This window comes from Octopus sinensis, linkage group LG6 (genome assembly GCF_006345805.1).
Source record: "Octopus sinensis linkage group LG6, ASM634580v1, whole genome shotgun sequence".
NCBI lineage: Eukaryota > Metazoa > Mollusca > Cephalopoda > Octopoda > Octopodidae > Octopus > Octopus sinensis.
This window is the reverse complement of record NC_043002.1, coordinates 86,827,588-86,848,168: the sequence shown is the minus strand read 5'-3', so window position 1 is coordinate 86,848,168 and position 20,581 is coordinate 86,827,588. Positions and strand designations below refer to the sequence as shown.

Genomic DNA, 20,581 nt, shown 5'->3' with positions numbered 1-20,581 from the left:
TTCTTTATAATAAACCACTGAGTTGGACTTTGATTTGTATAGCTGAGACAAATCACTTGTATTTTATAATAATACTATTCTCATATCAACACAAGCAAGTAAGAAGTCCTTGTTTAGCAACAAAACTAATTCGAAGTTATGCAGAGATTTTAGAAAGCAGAATGAAGCAGAATCAAACTAAATAAGTTCAAAATAATAGAATATAATTTATTACTCCCTATTCTCAGGTATTTGGTTTGCAAATGCAACACAGTGGAATTAATCCACATCTTAGTCCTTGATTTAACATACATAATACAAAATGGGTAGCAGCAAGTATGTAGAAATGGTTTTGAGCTTGCTAGTTCCAAAAGAGGACATTGTTGAAGTAGAGGTAATACATGAAAATAGAAAAATAGTGCAGAGAGTCAGGGGTGGTTAACATTTCTTGGTCTTTGATAATCAGCCAGACTGCCTTATTTTGGGTGCAGTAGAAATATCTCAGATATTTGAACAGTAACCTCATGTGATCACCTTGGGTACAGGTAATTTGGGCTAATCATCACCTTCAAAAAGATTCAGATCATCTGTTAACCATCAGCAACTGAAACAAAGTAGATATAGCCCACTATTTCAACTTAGTAAAATAATTTGTGAAAAAACCACCTACATATCTGGAAAGATACTTCTCTGCAATGGCATTCTTGATGACAAGATTCAATATCACCAGAAATGCATGAAAATAGCTTTTTGGAAGTCTTCAAACAAGAATCTTTCATGGTTTTAACATCTGAACATTCATCAAAATGTTAGTGTACAGAATAGGTGATTCCAACATTCCTGTAAACTTCAAAAATCTGATAGCATACGAATGATATCTGAAGGCAACGAAAAGGTCTCAATAATACTGTTTGTGAAACATCAGCTGAGAAGAAAAAATATTAGCTTGCTGAATGAAGCAAATCAGGCAGCAATGTCTTGTGTGGAATCTGATGAGATTATAGCAGGAGTGGTAAAAGAAGAGAACAGTACCTTTGACTGGATAAGTGAAGAGCAGATGCTGCTGCATAGTGGTGGAAAAGATGACAGTGAACTAGTAGCAGTAACATGTTGGTAAGTGAACCTTTGCTAATCAACAGGAATGCCTTCTTTTGGATGCAGTCTAGGATATTTTTTTTTAAGTGTAGTAGCAACACTCTCTCAAATGTGATCTACTAAGAACAGCAAGTGATCAAGATGGAGGTAATTGCTAGCCCTGAAGAACTTTTTTTTGGTATACAGTTTTGGTAGCAATGTTATAAATGTAGGAGATTGCCATTACAGAGCATACTGTCGTTAAGAACAGTAAAGTAGATGTAGAGTTTTTCATGTTGAGTATTTTGATTTCACTATGTAGGTAATCTATAAATAAGGTATGTGTATACAGCAGAGCATCATTGTTTTGTGCATATTAGTTTTCTGCAGTTTGCATCAAGCTATGCAGACAGAACCAGTATGGTCCATAATGAATGTGACATACAGCTTTTATATTGGTTTCCACTTACCTATGCCCTGCACTCCTAGGAAATGTTTAATTTTCACACACCTACCTTACAAAAGTAATAACACATGCAGAAATGAAAAAGTAAATTTTCTTCTAACTACTTTATTTTTAAAACTGAACCATATAGAGTACTGCGGAGGAACAAATTGAACTCAATAAGTTTTAACTTAGTGCATAAGCTGCAAACATAACTAAAGTAATTAGAAAATAAATAAATCATAATTGAGAACATTAAATTCTATGATTTCTTTATTCCTTCTTGCTCTTCATTCCTAACTTTATTAGAACATGGAATTTTCTTGCTGACTACTATCAGTGGAAATGTATGGATTCAAGAGATTCCTAGATTTTGTCTTGACTGTCAAAAAGATAACCAAAACCAGGTTCACAGAAGTATGTTATTGCAAAACTAAATGATGACACAGCTGATCACAATACCTTAAGGGTCATATATATATATATATATAAACACAAAAGGGGTTTAAAATTTACTACAGCTGTTTCAATAGAATTTTGTTGATGTATCCACAATATAAATCTTCAGGTAAAATTTTAAACGGGTATAAACAAGCAAGGTAAAACCTTGATGATAATAAGTGATGTTTCACACTAGTACACAGATATCAATACACACACAGACATATACATAAGAAATAACAGAACGTGTGTGTGTTGCTGCCCTAATGTCTGCTCCCTTCATCTCAACCAACAAGTTATCATCCTAGAAATGTTTTGGCTACAGCTTGTCTATTTCCTGACTCTCCTTCACAGCAATAATTAAGATAACTGCCTGAAATAATAGAGTTGTTTTGACCTCTTTCCTTCTTGCATTCTCGTTATACTTTTGAATTTTCTATAAATTTAAAGGTTCTTTTCAAAATATCACCTACGTTTGTTGGATAGGTCATCATCAAAGTAATACTTTGCCTATTTATATCAGTTTAAAATTTTACATGAGGATAGTGGATTTATGCTATGATGTGATCGATGAACATCAATAAAATTCTACTGAAACAGTTTAAGTAAATTTTAGACCCCATGTGTTCTTTTTACACCTATACCACATCTGTAACCAGCCCTGAGTTGGATCTATGGCTTAAATTAGATTTTGTACTTACCTATCTACACATATCTACTGTATACTACCAACATGATACCTCATGGTTGTTTTATCTCAATGTAAACCCTATGTTATGGTACCTAGCCAGTTCTGGATCCTACATGTTGATATGCCTAGATTCTTATGAATGCTGTAATTTTTTTCTCTCTCTCTCATATATATGATGAATTTCCAGTTTCCATCTACAAAATTCACCCAACAAGGCACTGGTTAGCTTGGTGCTACAGTAGAAGACACCCAAGTTTGTGCAATGGCACTGAACTCAAAATAGTATGGTAATTAGTAATGATTTTAATAATGCATATGCTTTCCTATCACAACCCTGAAACCCCATTTCCCCATCCCCATCCCTGGAGGTGTGAACACCTCAGGTTAGGAGCCTGTTTTTGTATATTCAGATTCTATCTAGTTATAGAAAGATAACATTATATTAAATTTCATTTTCTGGCTGACCATAACAAATATCAGACATATCTCATGGGGAAATATTTGCATTGCTGAGTGAAAGGAATCACATGACAATATCTTCAAATGTTTAATCTAATTTGTATTTGTGGAGCAACAATATTTTATTCTTGAATGTATACTGAAGTATATATTGCCTAAAATGTGGGATGAAATGGATTAGGAATCAAATTTATATATATTTTTTTAATGACAAGCAACCTAAAACAAAGTCAAGTTCCCTAATAAAAAAAAAACACCCATTTTAAAGCCATATTGAAATTAAAACCTTCCACCATAACCTAATTTAAAAACCTTTTAAGCTGTGTGCCAACTGCCAGATTAATAAAGAAAAATAGCTAAGTTATTTTATTATAATGCTGCAAATTCTAGACTTATTTTCAAAATTAATTATAACAAAATGCAAGCATGACTAGGTGGTTTACAAGTTTGCTTTCCAGTCACTTAATTCTGCATAGCATCTTGGATAAGTGTTTTATTCTATAGCGCAGGCTAATCAAAGCCTTGTAAATTAAAAAAGCTTGTTGTATGTGTGTGTTCATCCTTGTCTTGACACCACATACAATGCTTTCAAAGTTGCTACAAAAGCCAGACCTCTGAAACTTTCAGCATATATAAGGTCACCATGATATTGTCAGACTGCACTATGTAAAATTGTTTTCCTCTTTAGGGTCAGAAATTACTTCAACCCAGGTCAGTTGATAACCACTGACAGAATTCAATTAAGACCTATATTAGAGTACTGCTTAAATGTCTGCTGTTGCTGCACATAAATACATCTTAAATTACAACCAAATATGAGTGTGAATCAGAAAGCAATGCAATTTTTAGTTGCATTACTTTCCGACTCACCTTCATACCATGGCAGGCTTCAACCACCAGCATACAGATAGTTTATTTATACCTACTACGTCTGTGACAACCTCTGTTCCTCTGATCTAGCCAATTACATTTCCATTCTATGGCAACTATCTTGGTCTTCATTTCTCACACCTCTCCCTATATCCTACAATGCAACTGCGCAATACCCAACTAACATCAACCTAAAGACACTAATGTCACCAGTTAGATGGGCTTGCAAAGGCCATGGGGTACTGTCCCTCTTCCATAAACTTATTAACAGGTCTGCAGGTTATTAGATTTGAAGAATCTGTCATCAGCACCATAGCTAAATATCCAGAATCTGAAGACTTAAGATTGCACAGGGTCTCAAGTACAATAAAGTGCCATTTCCCTCAATCCACTATATTAAAACATTAGAAACCATCCCAAATTGAAAAAGGAAATGGGAAAAATCCCATCACAAAACTGATTAAGCAATTCAAATTCACAAACTAATAGGATAATCAAATTAAATGGAAACTAAAGTAAGACTTAATCCAAAGCCTACATTGATAAACTGGTCCTTTAACTTATTCTTTAGGCAACACTCAGTCTTTCTTAGATGAACAAGTATATTTCTGCTAATGAACAAGTATATTAATATTGTATGAAATTATATATTTAAGTGTACTTTAAAGGTCATCCAGTTGTAAATCTATCACATCTCTTCGTGGGAACTCCTATATACTGACACCCTTGTTTATACAGTTAAATCATTAGACTATTTAGAGAAGAAATTTCAGATACTGGAGCAAAACCTATAATTGAGGGCTCTAAGGTGAGCAAAGACAAGTCTGAGAAAGTAGAAAAGATAGGATTGCTGCCATTAGACAAATGACCATGCTCAGTATACAAACAGATAAACATTCTATACATCATATGGATGCACAAGGGGTGGTTGAATCACAGGCAAGCTGACAAAGAAGTAGACTTCATAAGTGAAAATGCACAGGGGCACTCGGCAGTAATAGTACATGTGGAATAAATTCTTATAACTGCTTGGAAAGCTTTTAGAATGTGAATAGCTTTTCTTACTTAGATGACTTATTAAAATTGGAAGAGCCCATTCCAAATACATAGCAGCCACAGGAACAAGTGGAAAAAAATTTAGGCTATTATCTCAACTAGTAACAAAGGGTTTCTCTTAAAAGTGAAAGGCAGGGTGTGTGGGGCTTATGTGTAGAGTGTGACATTGCATAGTAGTAGGGATTTTGAATGTGGAGGAGTCAAGAAAACTAGAAAGAAATGAAGTGAACATGCACATATAAAATGTGTATTATTAGTGTACATGAATGCTGAAGCACAAATGAATTGAGAAGAAAGCTAGCTATAAGAGGAATCAGAAGCAGTGTGCAAGAGAGAAAACTGTATTGGTAGAGAGGACATCAGTTGTTTAACAAAATGCAGAGCACTAGAGCTGGAAGAAAATCTAGGAAGACGGGACAAAATGGTGAATACTTATTTCAAGAAACTGAGCTCCATGAAAGATATTATTTAGGTCCATGATAAGTGATACAGGAGACAACCCATCAACCAAAGCAAGCATGACAAAATGGATGGCTGGGATTTGAATAAGTCCCCTTTACCAACGCCCAAACTCTCGTTATTCCCATCACTCAATATACATTGCTCCCATCTCACTTCCTTTACTTCATCTTCCAGTCAGAAATCTCTTCTTTTCCTATGCTGTCCATGCTGTTTCTATCATTACAACCTCCTCAAACATTGTCTTGCCCCTTTCACTCTGTTCTATCATCATAATTTCTTTTCTATCATTTTCTTGGCTACTTTGTTTTGAACAAACAGACAGAGTAGAGAGGACACTTTGACCTTGCCAAAAATAAAAACTCTAGTGCTGGCACCACAATAAAATGCACAGAGCACCAAAGTGGCTGGTTGTTAGAAAGGGCATCCAACAGTAGAAACCATGCTAAAAATTGTGCACAAGCATCTTGGAGGGCAACAACTCCTTGCTTTAGTAATCTAATGCTAGCATAGAAAAAATAAGACATAAAATATTGATGGTAAAAAATGTTGTAAATTATTTTCCTATGTAAAAAACTATAAGCAATAATAGTAAAAATCAAAGAACAATCTATTAGTCTTATGATGAACTTAAGAATGATATATCCGGAAGGTTCTCTTCACTAAAATAACCATAGCTGAAGTATTACAAAAAGAAAAATTAATCCATTTATTAAAGTAGACATTAAAAAAACCCTTTTGCAGTTTAACAACAATTTGAACAGTTATATGCAAACTAGGCAAAAGAAATATCTTGGAAATTTAGGACATCCAGTATTGAATATAAATTAATTTTGATTTTCAATTAAAACTGAGTCATTTCAATTACTATATGCATCAAAGAAAAGCCTAGTTAATTCCTTACAACACATATATTTTCAATTCTTAAATAACTTCTTTAAATATACAATGCAAAATGCCTAATATATATATCACCCAGCGAACTTCCACCATGGGTCATCACAATTGCTTAAGGTAAAAATGAATTCCTCGCTCTTTCGGAAACATCAATCTTCTGTATTGACCGCTTTCCACCACTTTGATCTGTTTTTTGTATTGAATACGTATCGCCACCGTGGGCCACTGCATCGAACACTTTGAACATATACTTCAAACTATATATCAACTATACATGAACTATATATCAACTATACATGAACTCTAAGATGTCTGACTCCGTTATGTATTATAAATGAATTTCTTGTGTTTGACGGCATGAGCTGTCTCTTTTTATATATAACTTTTTTTGATAAGGTTCATTTCAGGAACTGAAACATGTTATAATGTATATATAAAAATTAAAAATTGTATAATACAGCAGCATTTTCGAACTTCATTTTTTACAAATATATATATATATATATATATATATATATATATATATTATATATATATATATAATATATATATATATATTATAGTCAAGTAAGATAATTTAATCTAAGATTTTAATTTAAACAGTATAAAATTGAGACCTTAATTTTGATCCACTGGAACTGGTGCAAAGTTAAAAGTTTACATTGTCAGTGGCCAGATACCATTTCTTGTAAAGACAATGTCTCGAGTCCACCTAACTACAAATGAGGAGATACAGTTTACAATTATTCAACTGCAACAAGACTATATCAATTTATTAGACTAGTGGCATGTTAAAATATTCTTATAGATATGGTTACAACTTGCAGTGAGCTAGATGACATCCAGCCTACTTACTGTACAACAAAACGGGTACATCAATTTCCTGGTAACTGAAGGTTCAAAACCTCTTAATTCAAACAACAGGAGACATCAATTTTGCTTACATTTATCCCAAATTATGGCTTCCAGTCATAATGTAAGTATCAGTGATAATGAATAGCATAATACAAGCAAATATAGATGCAGGAAAGTGCAGATATAGTGAAAGAATTTCAGTGAGAAGCTAAGCAGTTATGATTGTTTTAAGGTCTACTTTTCCATATTTGCATTGGTCAGACAAAAGATCCATTGAGGCAGATTTTCTATAACTGGATGCTGCTCTTGTCACTAACCCTAGTACTTGGCATATGAACAGTACAATATTGTTTCCATTGGCGGTTGCTAACAAATGATATCACTTGTATAACATTGTTTACAAATACAATGTAATATAAAGACAGACAGACACACACACACACAAAATGGGCTTCTTTCCATTCCTATTGACCAAATCTACTCACTAAGCTTTGGTTTATGATTATAGACTACACTGCTCAAAGTGCCAAGCAGTGTAATCGAACTCAAAAACGTGGTTGCAAAGCAAACTTCTTAATGTAGCCATGCCTGCATCTGTGTGATTAACAGAATGAGGAGAGTGTTCCATCCTCATAAAATGCTCTTAGTGAATAAAAGTTCTGCCAAGAGGGTGACAAAAAAGTTAACATAGCAGTAGCCTTTTAGGAATTTATTTTCAATTGTTATGTCTGGTTAGTCTGGCAAACTGGATAACCACTATGGATCTGGAACCACAGGTGCTGGAAAAACAGTACTGTACATATAATTCCATCTCTCTCAAACCTATGCACCATCATGTAGTTAAGAAGTCACTTTGAAACCTTGTAGCTGAAGGTTCATTCCCATCTTACAGACATTGTTGGCTGATAACTGCTATAGCTGCATGTTGACTAATGCCTTGCACAAGTGAAATTTAGTAAACAGAAACTGGAAGAAACTGTGTGTGCACATATATTCTGTCTTGACATATACATGCTAATTGTAAGCGAAGAGTCATCATTCATACATACAGTAGTATTTATTTGCAATTATGAGAAACTATTTTGAAGCTATTCCTTGTTTGATAGATTAAAGAAGACAGGTGTGGGTTTGTGAAAGCAAGAGAGTTTGGCTGCAGGAAATCTACTTCAACTTATCAATGCAAGCATGGCAATATGGACATTAAAACATTCTATATGTTTCATCATCCAAAACTTCTTTAAAATAGTTTTACATCTATCTTTGAGAGGTCTGTATATAAGATAATGCAAATTACTGCAGAGAAGTACTCAAGATAGAAGAGGCAGGAAAATAGAGCAGTGGGTATTGTAGATGACAAAGACTCGAGACAATTGGAGTGAAGTGATATAGCAGATTTGTTCAACACATACTAGCATGAAAAAAGACAAACAAACACTACATACATTTATCACAACTCCTAGGGTTTGAATGCAGGTAAGTATTTAATCAGATCTTAAATTAAGATTTTATTCTCTTTCATTGTCATTGCTTCTTTGTATAAAATAGAACTTGTATGCATCAAGAATAGAAAACATCATTTTGGAATGAAACTTCTTAAAACATGAAAGATGTATTTTACAACTAAAATTTCTGTAGTCTGGCCCAAATTATATGCTACTGCCATTCCCTAAGGTTTTCCCCCTCTTAGCATGTTGTTCATTAACTGTCCATATCAGCACAATCATCTTGTTTGCATACAATGACTGACACAGATATTACAGTTGCTTTTGAACCAAATACACCACAAAGCAAGACAACTTCTTGCCTTCAGGCCTATTTAGTGAAAGTAACTAGTTACAAAACACTTGAAATTTGAGTAAAAAAAATGTTCTTCCTCCAGACAACACAGCTTGACATGAAGTTTAGAAGCCAAATCCTTCAGAGTATTCTGATAGATTGTCTAGTTGATAATTACATAACTCCATATTCTGACTTATAATTTGTGGGAAGGATTTAAAAAGGATCTCTGGATTACAGTTGGGCTCCTCACAAGAATGAGTACAATTGTCAAAATTAACTTGAAGGTTCTTTCCATTCTCTTAAGAACATGGATGAAGAATGCCATTGATTGAGCAAGTTCTCCCTCCTTGTTCAAAAACTACTTTCCAACTTAGACACCAATCTACCAGTTATTAACATTCTACTCCCTTTCAAGGCAAAGCTTTCAATAGATTCAGTCAACCCGCATTTATCAACAATACAGCAGCTTCAAAAAAGATGAAAATATAAAAATAGCAGACCTTCTCTACATGTAAATAGAACATTACTAAAATTATTGCTTGCTCTAGAAATGCAACAGACATTACTATATTTCAAGAAATTTCATAACAAACATATACTGTATAGCTGAGGTAACATTATAAAAAAAAAAGAAAGAAAGAAAAAAAATGCCATAAGCAACTTGTAATCTTCTTTGCCAAGCAAAATAACAGTTAAACTCACAGCATACAAACATTTTACAAATTGCATTGCAAATATTTGAACTTTTTTTCAGAGCCTGAAAATACTTATGACCTTATATAAAATATAAATTCTCTATAGAATACTGCATACACATCTAGAAATTTGAAAGTGTAATCTCACCACCCACTTTTGAACTATATTATTTACCTGAAGCTCTGATTACAAGATATTTGGTAATAGCTGAAGGTCATTGCATGTGATTAACAGGTTACACACATGCAAGAAGGCCTTCTGTCAGTCAATCATAAATCTGTCTTGTGACTGTACTCCTACTTTATATTGGTTTATACATTTGTCAAAATTTCTTATATTCACCAAGCAAATTTTTTTACAATTTTGATGGTAACATTTTGGAAGTAATAGCTAAATTGAATGAATTTAATCCGAGACTTTTTAAAAAGAAAAATGTACTACATGATCAGTATCACTAGCTCTGAAGTTGAATTAGAAGATTGTTCTCAGTTAGGATGTTGAAAGCATGAAAAACATTCACATTAGTGGACACAAACATCAATATCAAAAATACCAATAATACTTAAGACAAAATAAATTACAAACAAAATGAGCTATCAAAACTATACAACAAATATCCAAGTTTTCAGAAGCAAAATATTTTCTGAAAAAATGAAAACCTTTCCAGAATGTAGAATTGGGATGAAAATAAATAGAACACAAGGAAATGCTCTACATTGGACCATGGACATTTCCTGAGAAAACCATATATTAGCTTATTTTCATCTATGTAAATCCTCCAAATTTACTCTAAAACTCACTTGCATCTTTTTTTGGATATAATACAAAATAACTTTAAAGGTGCTTATAACTCATGCATGGTAGTTTCTTTAAAAGCTTGTTGAAATTTAACATATTTCATTAAAATCTGGAACATAGGGTATCAAAGTCTGGGTTTATGATGACATCTACAATGGCCTGCATAAATGACAAAATTTTATACTGAAAAATTGTACTTCTGAAGTAAACCTTGATATCAATGTCATATTGGATTTTATGGAACCAATTGTGTCTATGGTTTATTGTGCCAGCTTCCCCTCTTCTCCAGTTTGTGAAACTTAGGAAGGGAACAACAGTAATATGAGAAAAAGAGCAATCAAAAGAAAGGTAATATTGAAAGGCATCATGAGAACATTATAAAAGGCAACTTCAATATATATATGTACAGCCTGACTGGCCCTCATGCTGGTGGCACATTAAAGTACCCACTACACTCTCATAGTGGTTGGTGTTAGGAAGGGCATCCAGCTGTAGAAACTTTGCCAGATCAGATTGGAACTTGGTGCAGCCTTCTGGCTCACCAACCCTCAGTCAAACCGTCCAACCCATGCCGGCATGGAAAGCAGACGTTAAACAATGATATATATATATGGTGATCACTTAAAAGCTTTAAGCTTATAAATATTATTATTATTTACAGAATATATATATACATATATTAATGTATCATTTAACAAAAACAGACAACAGACAGTCAACTAGCATTTTGGATGAAGCTGGCATGTCAGTCTCTTGGAAGCTTCACATCTGAGAGAAAGTCAAAGTAACATTCTCAATGGAAATTACACACCACTGGCAAGGTAACATGGAAAAAAAAAAAAGAGAAAAAGAAACTAAAAATTGCTCAATAAGTATGAACCAATAAATGTATCTGGCAGATAAACTTATGTAAAGCTTGTTTTAAATCGTACATGATTCATTTTATTTTCTCTTGATAGTTATGAAGGAAATCTTAAGTCTTTCACCTCTTGCTAATAAGACTGATTGTTTTCTATGTTCATATTTTATCCTCCTTTTTTATAGCATTATTTCATAATTTTGTGTAAAGTTTTTCCAAATTTTGATGTATAAAATGTTACAATATTGTCAAGCAAACATAATTATTTTTACATCTCTCATTTATTCCATATTTATTGCTATAAATTTTTTTTAGACATTTTGGTCAAATTTAAGCATTGGGAAGTTTTTATTCATAAAGCATGTATTTGCAAATGAAATGAGGCAAAACTGCTTTGGACCAAGAGATCTGAGAGCATATTTGAGCTTATGGAATCACAAAAGAAAATAAGTTATAGAGCTTAAAGAGCCTGGAAACAGGATTAACAAATCTCTCCCAACTACACTTTTCAAGTTGTGCCCTTTGCCCCTTTTTTCAGTTACTACAATAAGCCTCTGCTCAAACTTGATGCTCCAAAACCACTCCCATGTCTTTGTTCTAAACATTCATAATCTAGAATTCCATTTTCATGTTTCCATTTCAACAATAGAATTTGTAAACTAGAAAACACTCAGTTTCTGCTGCTCATCTTTAATTACTATTTACATCTTAAAGTATAAAATGCACTCAATAAAATGGGAAAAGATCGAATAAATACATGAAGAACCAATATCACATTACACAATTCTAGCTATGTAACTGGTTGCCTTTAGTGGAGTACACTCCATTGCAAGCATTTGGACAAGGTTAACTTTCTTTTTTCTCCTAACAGTATCAGAAACTCTGAAAAGGGTCAAGAGTGCTATCATTCTTCTTCTGACTAAGTGATTAAAAATAAAGTGAAGTACTACTAAAATCTCATAACTCCAGTATCAAACAACAGGAAATTAATAGTAAAATGATAAACATAAATTATACTATGAAAAACAACCAGTCTTTCAGTGTAACATCATCATCATCATCATCGTCGTTTAACGTCCGCAATATTCTAAAACAATATTACTACTTTTAAGTGTTATTTTCAGTGGGATGGATTCATAATTCAAAACATGATGACATCTGGTCAAGAACATGATCAGTAAGTAAAAAAAAAGCTAAAGCAAAAGCAACTGTAACTCAATGTGCAAGAAGAATCTGGACTAATAAAAAATTTTTCTTAGAATGTTGTAGAAAATAACCCTATTCTCATTATTTCTAAAAGGTTCATTATATCAAATCAAAAGTTGCATTTCAATTCGCAAAATATTGTGAATAACAAAACAGTTCCAACAAACTCAACAAAATGAACAAAATATATTTAAAAAAGTTCAAATTAGTTCTATAAAAATTTAGTTTTATCATATAAATAAACTTCCCACAAATTTAGAATTCTTTTGTATTTAAAGTACACTGAACAGGCATCAATAAACAATGCTACAAATCCTGATGACAATCAACATCTTGCTTCAATAAGTTGTCTGAAAATAAATCCAGCACATATTGATTTCTAACATAAGCACAAAGCTTCAAATTGGATGCATACCTTTGTTCCCCAGTCCCTATGGAAGCACTGATATAAATTTAACAAGATCACATGGTAAGTTTTGGTTATATATATTATCATCATCATTTAACGTCCGCTTTCCATGCTAGCATGGGTGGGATGGTTTGACTGGGGTCTGGAAGCCATGGAGGCTGCACCAGGATCTAGTCTGATTTGGTAGTGTTTCTACAGGTGGATGCCCTTCCTAACGCCAACCACTCCTTGAGTGTAGTGGGTGTTTTTTACGTGCCACCGGCACAGGGGCTGGAGCAGGCTGGCAAAACGGTCACGATCGGTTGGTGCTTTTACGGGTCACTGACACGGACGCCAGCCAGGCGGTGCTGGCATCTGCCACGTTCGGACAGTGCTTTTTACATGTCACCGGCACGGGTGTCGTAACTACAATTTCCATTTGAATTTTTATTCTAATGTTGATGTACTTGACTCAATAGGTCTCCTCAAGAACAACGGGTCACTCTATGATCCAAGGTTAGCACAGCAGGCCGTCCTGCGAGCCATGAACTCACTTCACTTGTCGGGTCTTCGAAGTCACAGCATATCTCCAGAGGTCTTGGTCTTTCGTCATAGCCTCTGTGGGACTCAGAGTACGAAGGTCATGCTTGACCACCTCGTCCCATGTCTTCCTGGGTCTACCTCTACCCCGGATTCCTTCAACAGTTTGGGAGTGGCACTTCTTCACACATCTCTCCTCATCCATCTGTAGTACATGACCATACCAACGCAATGGTCTCTCCTGCACGCTGCATCCAATGCTTCTTATGCCCAACATTTCTCTCAGGGCGCTTACACTCTGTCGTGCATGGACACTGACATTACACATCCAGCGGATCATGCTAGCTTCATTTCTTTCAAGCCTACACATGTCCTCCGCAGTCACAGCCCATGTTTCACTGCCATGAAGCATGGCAGTTCGCACACATGCGTCATACAATCTACCTTTCACTCTGAGCGAGAGACCCTTTGTCGCCAGTAGGGGAAGAAGCTTCCTAAACTTTGCCCAGGCTATTCTTATTCTAGTGGTAACACTCTCTGAGCATCCACCCCTGCTACTGACTTGGTCACCTAGGTAGCAGAAACTATCAACAAAATGGAATCTGTTCTCTGAGTATCAATGGTGTCTATTGCCCCTATGCATCAGTCGCACACGAAAGCTATCTTCTCAGTTAATTTTCCTTTGATATTGCTGCACCTCTTATGTGTCCATAGCTTACACTGGGTACATCTTATGGAGTTTCTACTTACACGTTTTCTACAGATCGAGCAGGGCCACCTACCTGAAGAGGTGTGTGGTGAGTTTGCCTTCCTACTCACTAGAACTTTGGTCTTTGCTACGTTGACTCTAAGGCCTTTTGATTCTAAACCTAGCTTCCACAACTGAAATTTCTTCTCTAGTTCCGGTAGTGATTCTGCTATGAGGGCTAGGTCATCAGCATAGAGGAGCTCCCAGGGACAACCCGTCTTAAATTCCTCTGTTATTGCCTGGAGGACTATGATGAATAGAAGGGGGCTGAGGGCTGAGATTAGTGGACGCCAACTTCTACCCGGAATTCTTCACTGTACTCATTGCCTATCCTAACCCTACTAACAGCCTCTCTGTTAAGGGCCTGTACAGCCCCCTTATTAATATATATATATATGGCCGATGCCAGACCCCTCTGGCACCTGTGCAGGTGGCACGTAAAAAACACCCACTACACTCGCGGAGTGGTTGGCGTTAGGAAGGACATCCAGCTGTAGAAACACTGCCAAACTAGACTGGAGCCTGGGGCAGTCCCGAGCTCCCCAGACCCCGGTCGAAATCGTCCAACCCGTGCTAGCGCGGAAAACGGACGTTAAATGATGATGATGATGATGATGATGATATATATATATATGCTAGATAAGTCAAAGTAAGGAGCACTCTGGGTAAAAGATTATAGAGTTAAATTGTGTGTATTTACATTTCATCTGATTATTCAAATTTTATATCTGATGTTAAAAAGAACATCAATCAGCAAACATCTTGGATCAATCAGCAAACATTCTATTCATTGTCATAAATTTTATAATCTTACAAGCCAAATGGTACTAAACAAGATCTGTATAAAACACGAATCTACTTTTAATCTATTCTAAAATAGCCCATGAAAATGTGTATGTACATGCCATCAAAACAGTACATCCATGAAATAGTATGTACATACTACTAAAACATTACATACTGTTCAAATATCAATGAAAATGTAAGAAAATTTTCAAACTTTTCAGAACACATGAATGTCAGTGTAGTGGGTACTATAAGCAATTAAATTGACTTCAGTGCTCACCTAATACTGAGTTTATAGAAGAGCTTATGGAAGAATAAGCCATGATAGAATTTATTAAGCTTGTAAAGAGATGTGACTAAATGCCATAAAGTATTTTGTTTATCACTTAACTAATTCTGTTAATTCATTGTTCTTGCCATCCTACATTAATTATAATATTGTGAATTGAAAGAATTTGCGAGAAATATATATGACTATTTTACAGACAACCATACTCCTGACCAAAATTCCTATAAAACTGATAAAAACAAAAATTCACTTTGAGCTAACTTGTCAAAGTAAACAAAATTTCCTGAACAGGCTTCCAGCTATTTTAAACACACATGGTATGTGTGTATAGATGCATGATTTGATGTGTTTATAAAGATGTATGATTTAATGGGTTTATGTACATGTGTGTATATTTTAGTGTGTACATATAAGCAAAATCATAATTATGATTTACATCTAATTTAGCAAATACTGATCAAGTATTGTAAAGATATATTTACAAAACAAGTTAAACATTATAATTGCTGTGTCAAAATGATTATCTGCATTTAATAATAATTGTGTTAAAGACTAACATGAGTATTACTTCAGTGATTGACATAACATAATATTGACATATTCAGTAAGTTGCTTTTAATGACATCATGGTATCAAAGAAAACAAAACACAGCAATTCACAAACAATTTCAAATTAAAATGTTAAATGAAATGCTTAATACAAATGAACTCATAAGCATGTTTAATATTCTCACCACCATCACTGACTTACAATACTGAATGAGAGAAATATTTTCAACATTTGGTATTAAAATCAAGTTATCCAAAAAGCAAAAATAAAAAAAGAGAGAAACCAACATACCTTATATAAACATGTATCTACAACTTGATTGCAAATGTCTTCAAGACTTTCAGTAATGAGCATTCTACTCCTAACAAAATCACAGAGTTCTTCATTGGACATGACATCCCAAATTCCATCACAAGCAAGTACTAAGAATTCATCCTTCTCATTTCGACATTCGGTGAAAATTTCTGGCTCAGGAGATACTAACTGCTCACATGGCCCTTTTCCTTCAACATTTTTATATTCAAAGTCTCCTAGAGCCCGGGATACTGCTAAAGATCCATTGACTCGCTGTATCATAACACTGCCTCCAGCATTCTGTATACGTTCCTTCTCAATAGGATTTACAGGTTTGTGATCAGTAGTTGAGAACGGACATTTACCATCTCGACACAGCACCGCCCGAGAATCTCCACAATTAGCAAAGAAGATGTGTGTTGGTGAGACAATAGCACATACTGCTGTAGAGCCACTTTTGTCTTCCCCACTAACCATTTCTGGCATTGTTCGCATGCAGTCATCAAACTTAAGAAAGCCGGTCTTGATGCCTTTCTGCACATCCATAATAGAGGGAAGGATTTCTGTACCCTGGCTGACATCAAGCTTGCCCCGAAAATCTTCATTGGCAATAATATGCTCCATCAGCTGAGCTGCACAGCAGGCCGATACCTTAGCTCCAGCATGACCATCGTATACAGCGAAAAAGGACCAGTCAGTGAGGCCATGCGGTAGGCCGATAACTGCCGTGTGGGCATCCTCCATTTCCACACGCCACCCCTGCATACTGCTGAGGCCAAAATGAAGGCCATTTCCCATTCCCGCTTCATTATGCTTCTCTGTCTTGGGTTTGTCAAGAAAAGCTCCCATGACAACTAAAAAAATGAAAGAAAAAGAGAAACAAATTAGATTTCAAAAAGAGAAGAAAAGAACATTTAAAATAAATTAAGACAATTTAGCAAATATTTTCCAATTCAATAAAAAAACAAAAAAAACATATCTAAATTTTGTTATTGTAAATTATTACATAGATTGGAAAGTGTCAAAATAAAGATTATATATGCATGTGTGTGTGTGTGTGTGTATATATATATATATATACACACACACACACACACACACAAATCTGGTACAAATCACCATTAAGTGTAAAGTTAAGGCCAATTTATGTAACCATTTACATAATTTATGCAACCAAAACATTGAGGAAAACAAAAACAAATCTACTTAAGAATTTATGTACATTAAAGAATTATTTAATCATGAATATTTAAAATATTTTCTAAAGAGCTAATTTTGAGATACCTCTACAGTTAACAATTATTTAAATGTGCAGCTCGTTTAAAACTAAAGCTTTATAAATCAAGATCTCATGAGATAGATAAATGAAAGAATATTTTTTTATTATATTTTGAATCACCAAGAATGAACACGTACAAATACACAACTTCCTCTCCAATTTCCAAATAAACTTCAGTGCAATACAAAAAGATCAGTAACATCTTAGAAGACATATCACTAAACCAGTGCTTGATGATCTTGTGGACTGGCATTTATCATTAAAGCCAACAATCAAATACACAAGACGATATCTGAAATAACTGCTCAGATTTTTTAATGTACCTGATATCAGATATTAGTATAAACAATTTGAGTCAGAAAAGAGAAACTGATTCAGTGGTAAGGCTTGAATCACAGTTGTTACTGTTTAGGAAGTGATAATATATACCTAAAATCTGTTTGACAACAGAATTGGGAATTTATCTATCAAGAAGATATATTGTAAAAACTGAATATTGTATAATTTGACACAAAACTTGGATCAAATAGGTATAGTGACAGAATAATGTACTTATTCAGCCAAAATATATGGTCCACAAAGAAAATGTTTAGAAATGTCCAGCAAACAACTGAATCAAATTTAGAATTTATGGTACATATTCAAGGAGACAGTACCATCATTTTCAAATTTAATTTAGAAATTAGTTTAATACAACAGTATTCAATAATATGCTTGTGCCTGGATAGCAGTATTTTACAGATGAATAGAAAAGTACTACTGAAAAAAGAAAAGAAGTGTTTAAAAGCTGAAAATAGCTTTCTAATGTTGAGTGCAATTTCAACCTCAAAAAAGGGTGAAAATGGTGGTACCATAGAATGATACCTTTCATCGTTTTACAATTTTACTGGTTCCAGCCACTCAAAAGATTCTGATTGTTCCCATGACAGTTCTGAATTTTCTCTTATTTGTAAACCATGCATTTAATATGTAGCTTGTATTAACATGTTTCAATATTGTACACAGACAAAAAAAAAAAAAAAAGTTTCAAAATTTGTCATTTATTTTCTCTGTCAACGCAAATGTACTACCACTGAAGACAAATATGTAATAGTCAGGTCTATTTTTCTTCCAAAACCCTATCACGAAGTTGAATCTAAATGAGAATAAGTGTTACAGAACTGTATTTTTAATACACATCAATAATAATAACATTCACATAATTTATGTGCAAGGAAACATGCAATTAGAAAACTAGAATTCAAAAGTGAAGTTTAAATAAAAGTGTTGAGAAAATAGTGCAAGGTACTAAAAGCAAAATAATTTGTGTATATTCTATAAAATTTTGCTGACAACATCTACCTCTCCTCCTGTAAATTAATTGAAATTGTATCAAAATTACCAGAAAAATTATTATTTTTATATCTTAGTAGAGATGGACAGTACAACTTAAGTTCTGAGGCTTAGATTCAATTTTCTTATATTTACATACAAAGGTTTATGCACTTTAAACTTCATAACTGCCTTTTCTACTATTTTAAGGCACTAAATTTGTTTTTATATTCCCTCTCTAAAATGAATAGTCATAACCAAGATCAGTAAATAAAACTCAGTACAGTAAAAAGCTTTGTTTTCTGGGGCATTATACTCCCCATCCCTGAGATCAATAAAGTTACCAAGTCCTATAAAACAATTCTCTCTCCTACTCACACACAACACTGAATTATATAAAGAACTTGATAAAAAATATAAAATGGATGAACAATTTATGCACAGAAAGAGTGAACAATGACATCCCTTCAAAAGAAAAAAACACCAACAACCAAACAATAAATTCATCTATAAAATCGAGATGATGCTTTAAAAGAATGTCATTTTCTGACAAACTGTGTCAAAACATTACATATAAGGGTTAAAACTATTTAGAACAAGCATTAAATGTTTAAATTAGCATCACACAGAAATCAAGAATGCAAATGATTCTAAATGGTAGGTTTTTTTCTAGGACAGAATCAGATCAGCTAAATGTCATTTTTTATCATTTTGTTGATAGAAACTTGAAACAGCTCTTATGAGTTCTAGAATACAAGATTCATTTGGCATCTATCTGCCATTACACACAGATTAGGGTTAAAATTATAAATGTAATTCTTGTTTTGGTGAATCCAAAGTTTGTATAAAAATCAATGAACGGTGAAAGATATTGGAAACACAAATGTAAGATATACACCCATAGAAAACACTAATGTATACATAGATAGTCATGTTATTTTTATTATAAAAAGACAAGAGATTACTTCAATCACCTTCTCCAGTGAATACTTCTGATTAGACAACCATACAAAGTTGCACCCCACCTCTGAAATGGCCCACTAGATACTGAAAAAACAACCAATCAGTTATTTTCCTTTGTAGTCTATCCTCTTAAAAATAGAGAAATTTTATATAAAAGTTTAAGGGAGCCTCTACACTGGAGGTAGGGAACCCTCAACCACATTCAAATTTGAAGCTACTTGCTGAATTCTCTAAAACCCTTGGTTTCAGGTTCAATCCCACTGTACAACACTGGGTGTAGTACACTACAGCCCAAGCCTACCATGCCTTGTGAGGGAATTTGGTGGATGGAAACTGTGGAAGCCTGTCATATACACACACACACAGACATCTGTTACCAATTGGATGGATTATATCCCCATAACAGTTTGGCAACAAATACTGATAGAATAAGAACAAAATTTAAAATAATTACTAGTGCCGATGTGATTAACTAAAAGCTTCTAAGTAGTGCCACAGTGTGGTCACAGCCCAATGCCCAAAACAGGAATAAAAGAATGTCTATGAATTTTTTTAAATTTGCTCCTGGAACTAATGGGTTGACCAAAAAGTCTTCAGATTTTGTTGACACCATAAACTTCAAGCACTCTAATAAACAGCTAACTTCAGTTTGTCCCTTGCACATGCACACTCATTATATACTCGACACTTCAACATAGTTTGATGCAAATTTGCAACAAGACTGTTTGTATTTTGTGTGCTTGGGATCACCCTGAAAGTGGAAAACCAAAATGAACATCATTAGCACCTCATACTTTTATATTTGAAAAAACAAAAAAGACAAGAAAGTGGCAAAAACCTGCAGAAAGATGTGCACATGAGAGGATGTT

General features: G+C 34.0%; 1 protein-coding gene across 10 annotated transcripts in view; it reads right to left on the bottom strand.

Moving 5' to 3' along the window:
* LOC115212964 (protein phosphatase 1B) overlaps nucleotides 1-20,581 on the bottom strand; it is a 243,233-nt gene that overhangs the window by 43,328 nt on the left and 179,324 nt on the right. For all 10 annotated transcript variants that reach the window (XR_003881780.2, XM_029781820.2, XM_029781823.2 and 7 more), the window contains one exon: nucleotides 16,157-17,013. Coding sequence is in view for 9 of the 10 variants with exons in the window: in XM_029781820.2 (XP_029637680.1) it covers nucleotides 16,157-17,013 (857 nt within the window). In the remaining variant the exon portion in view is untranslated. The remainder of the gene's footprint in view (nucleotides 1-16,156; nucleotides 17,014-20,581) is intronic.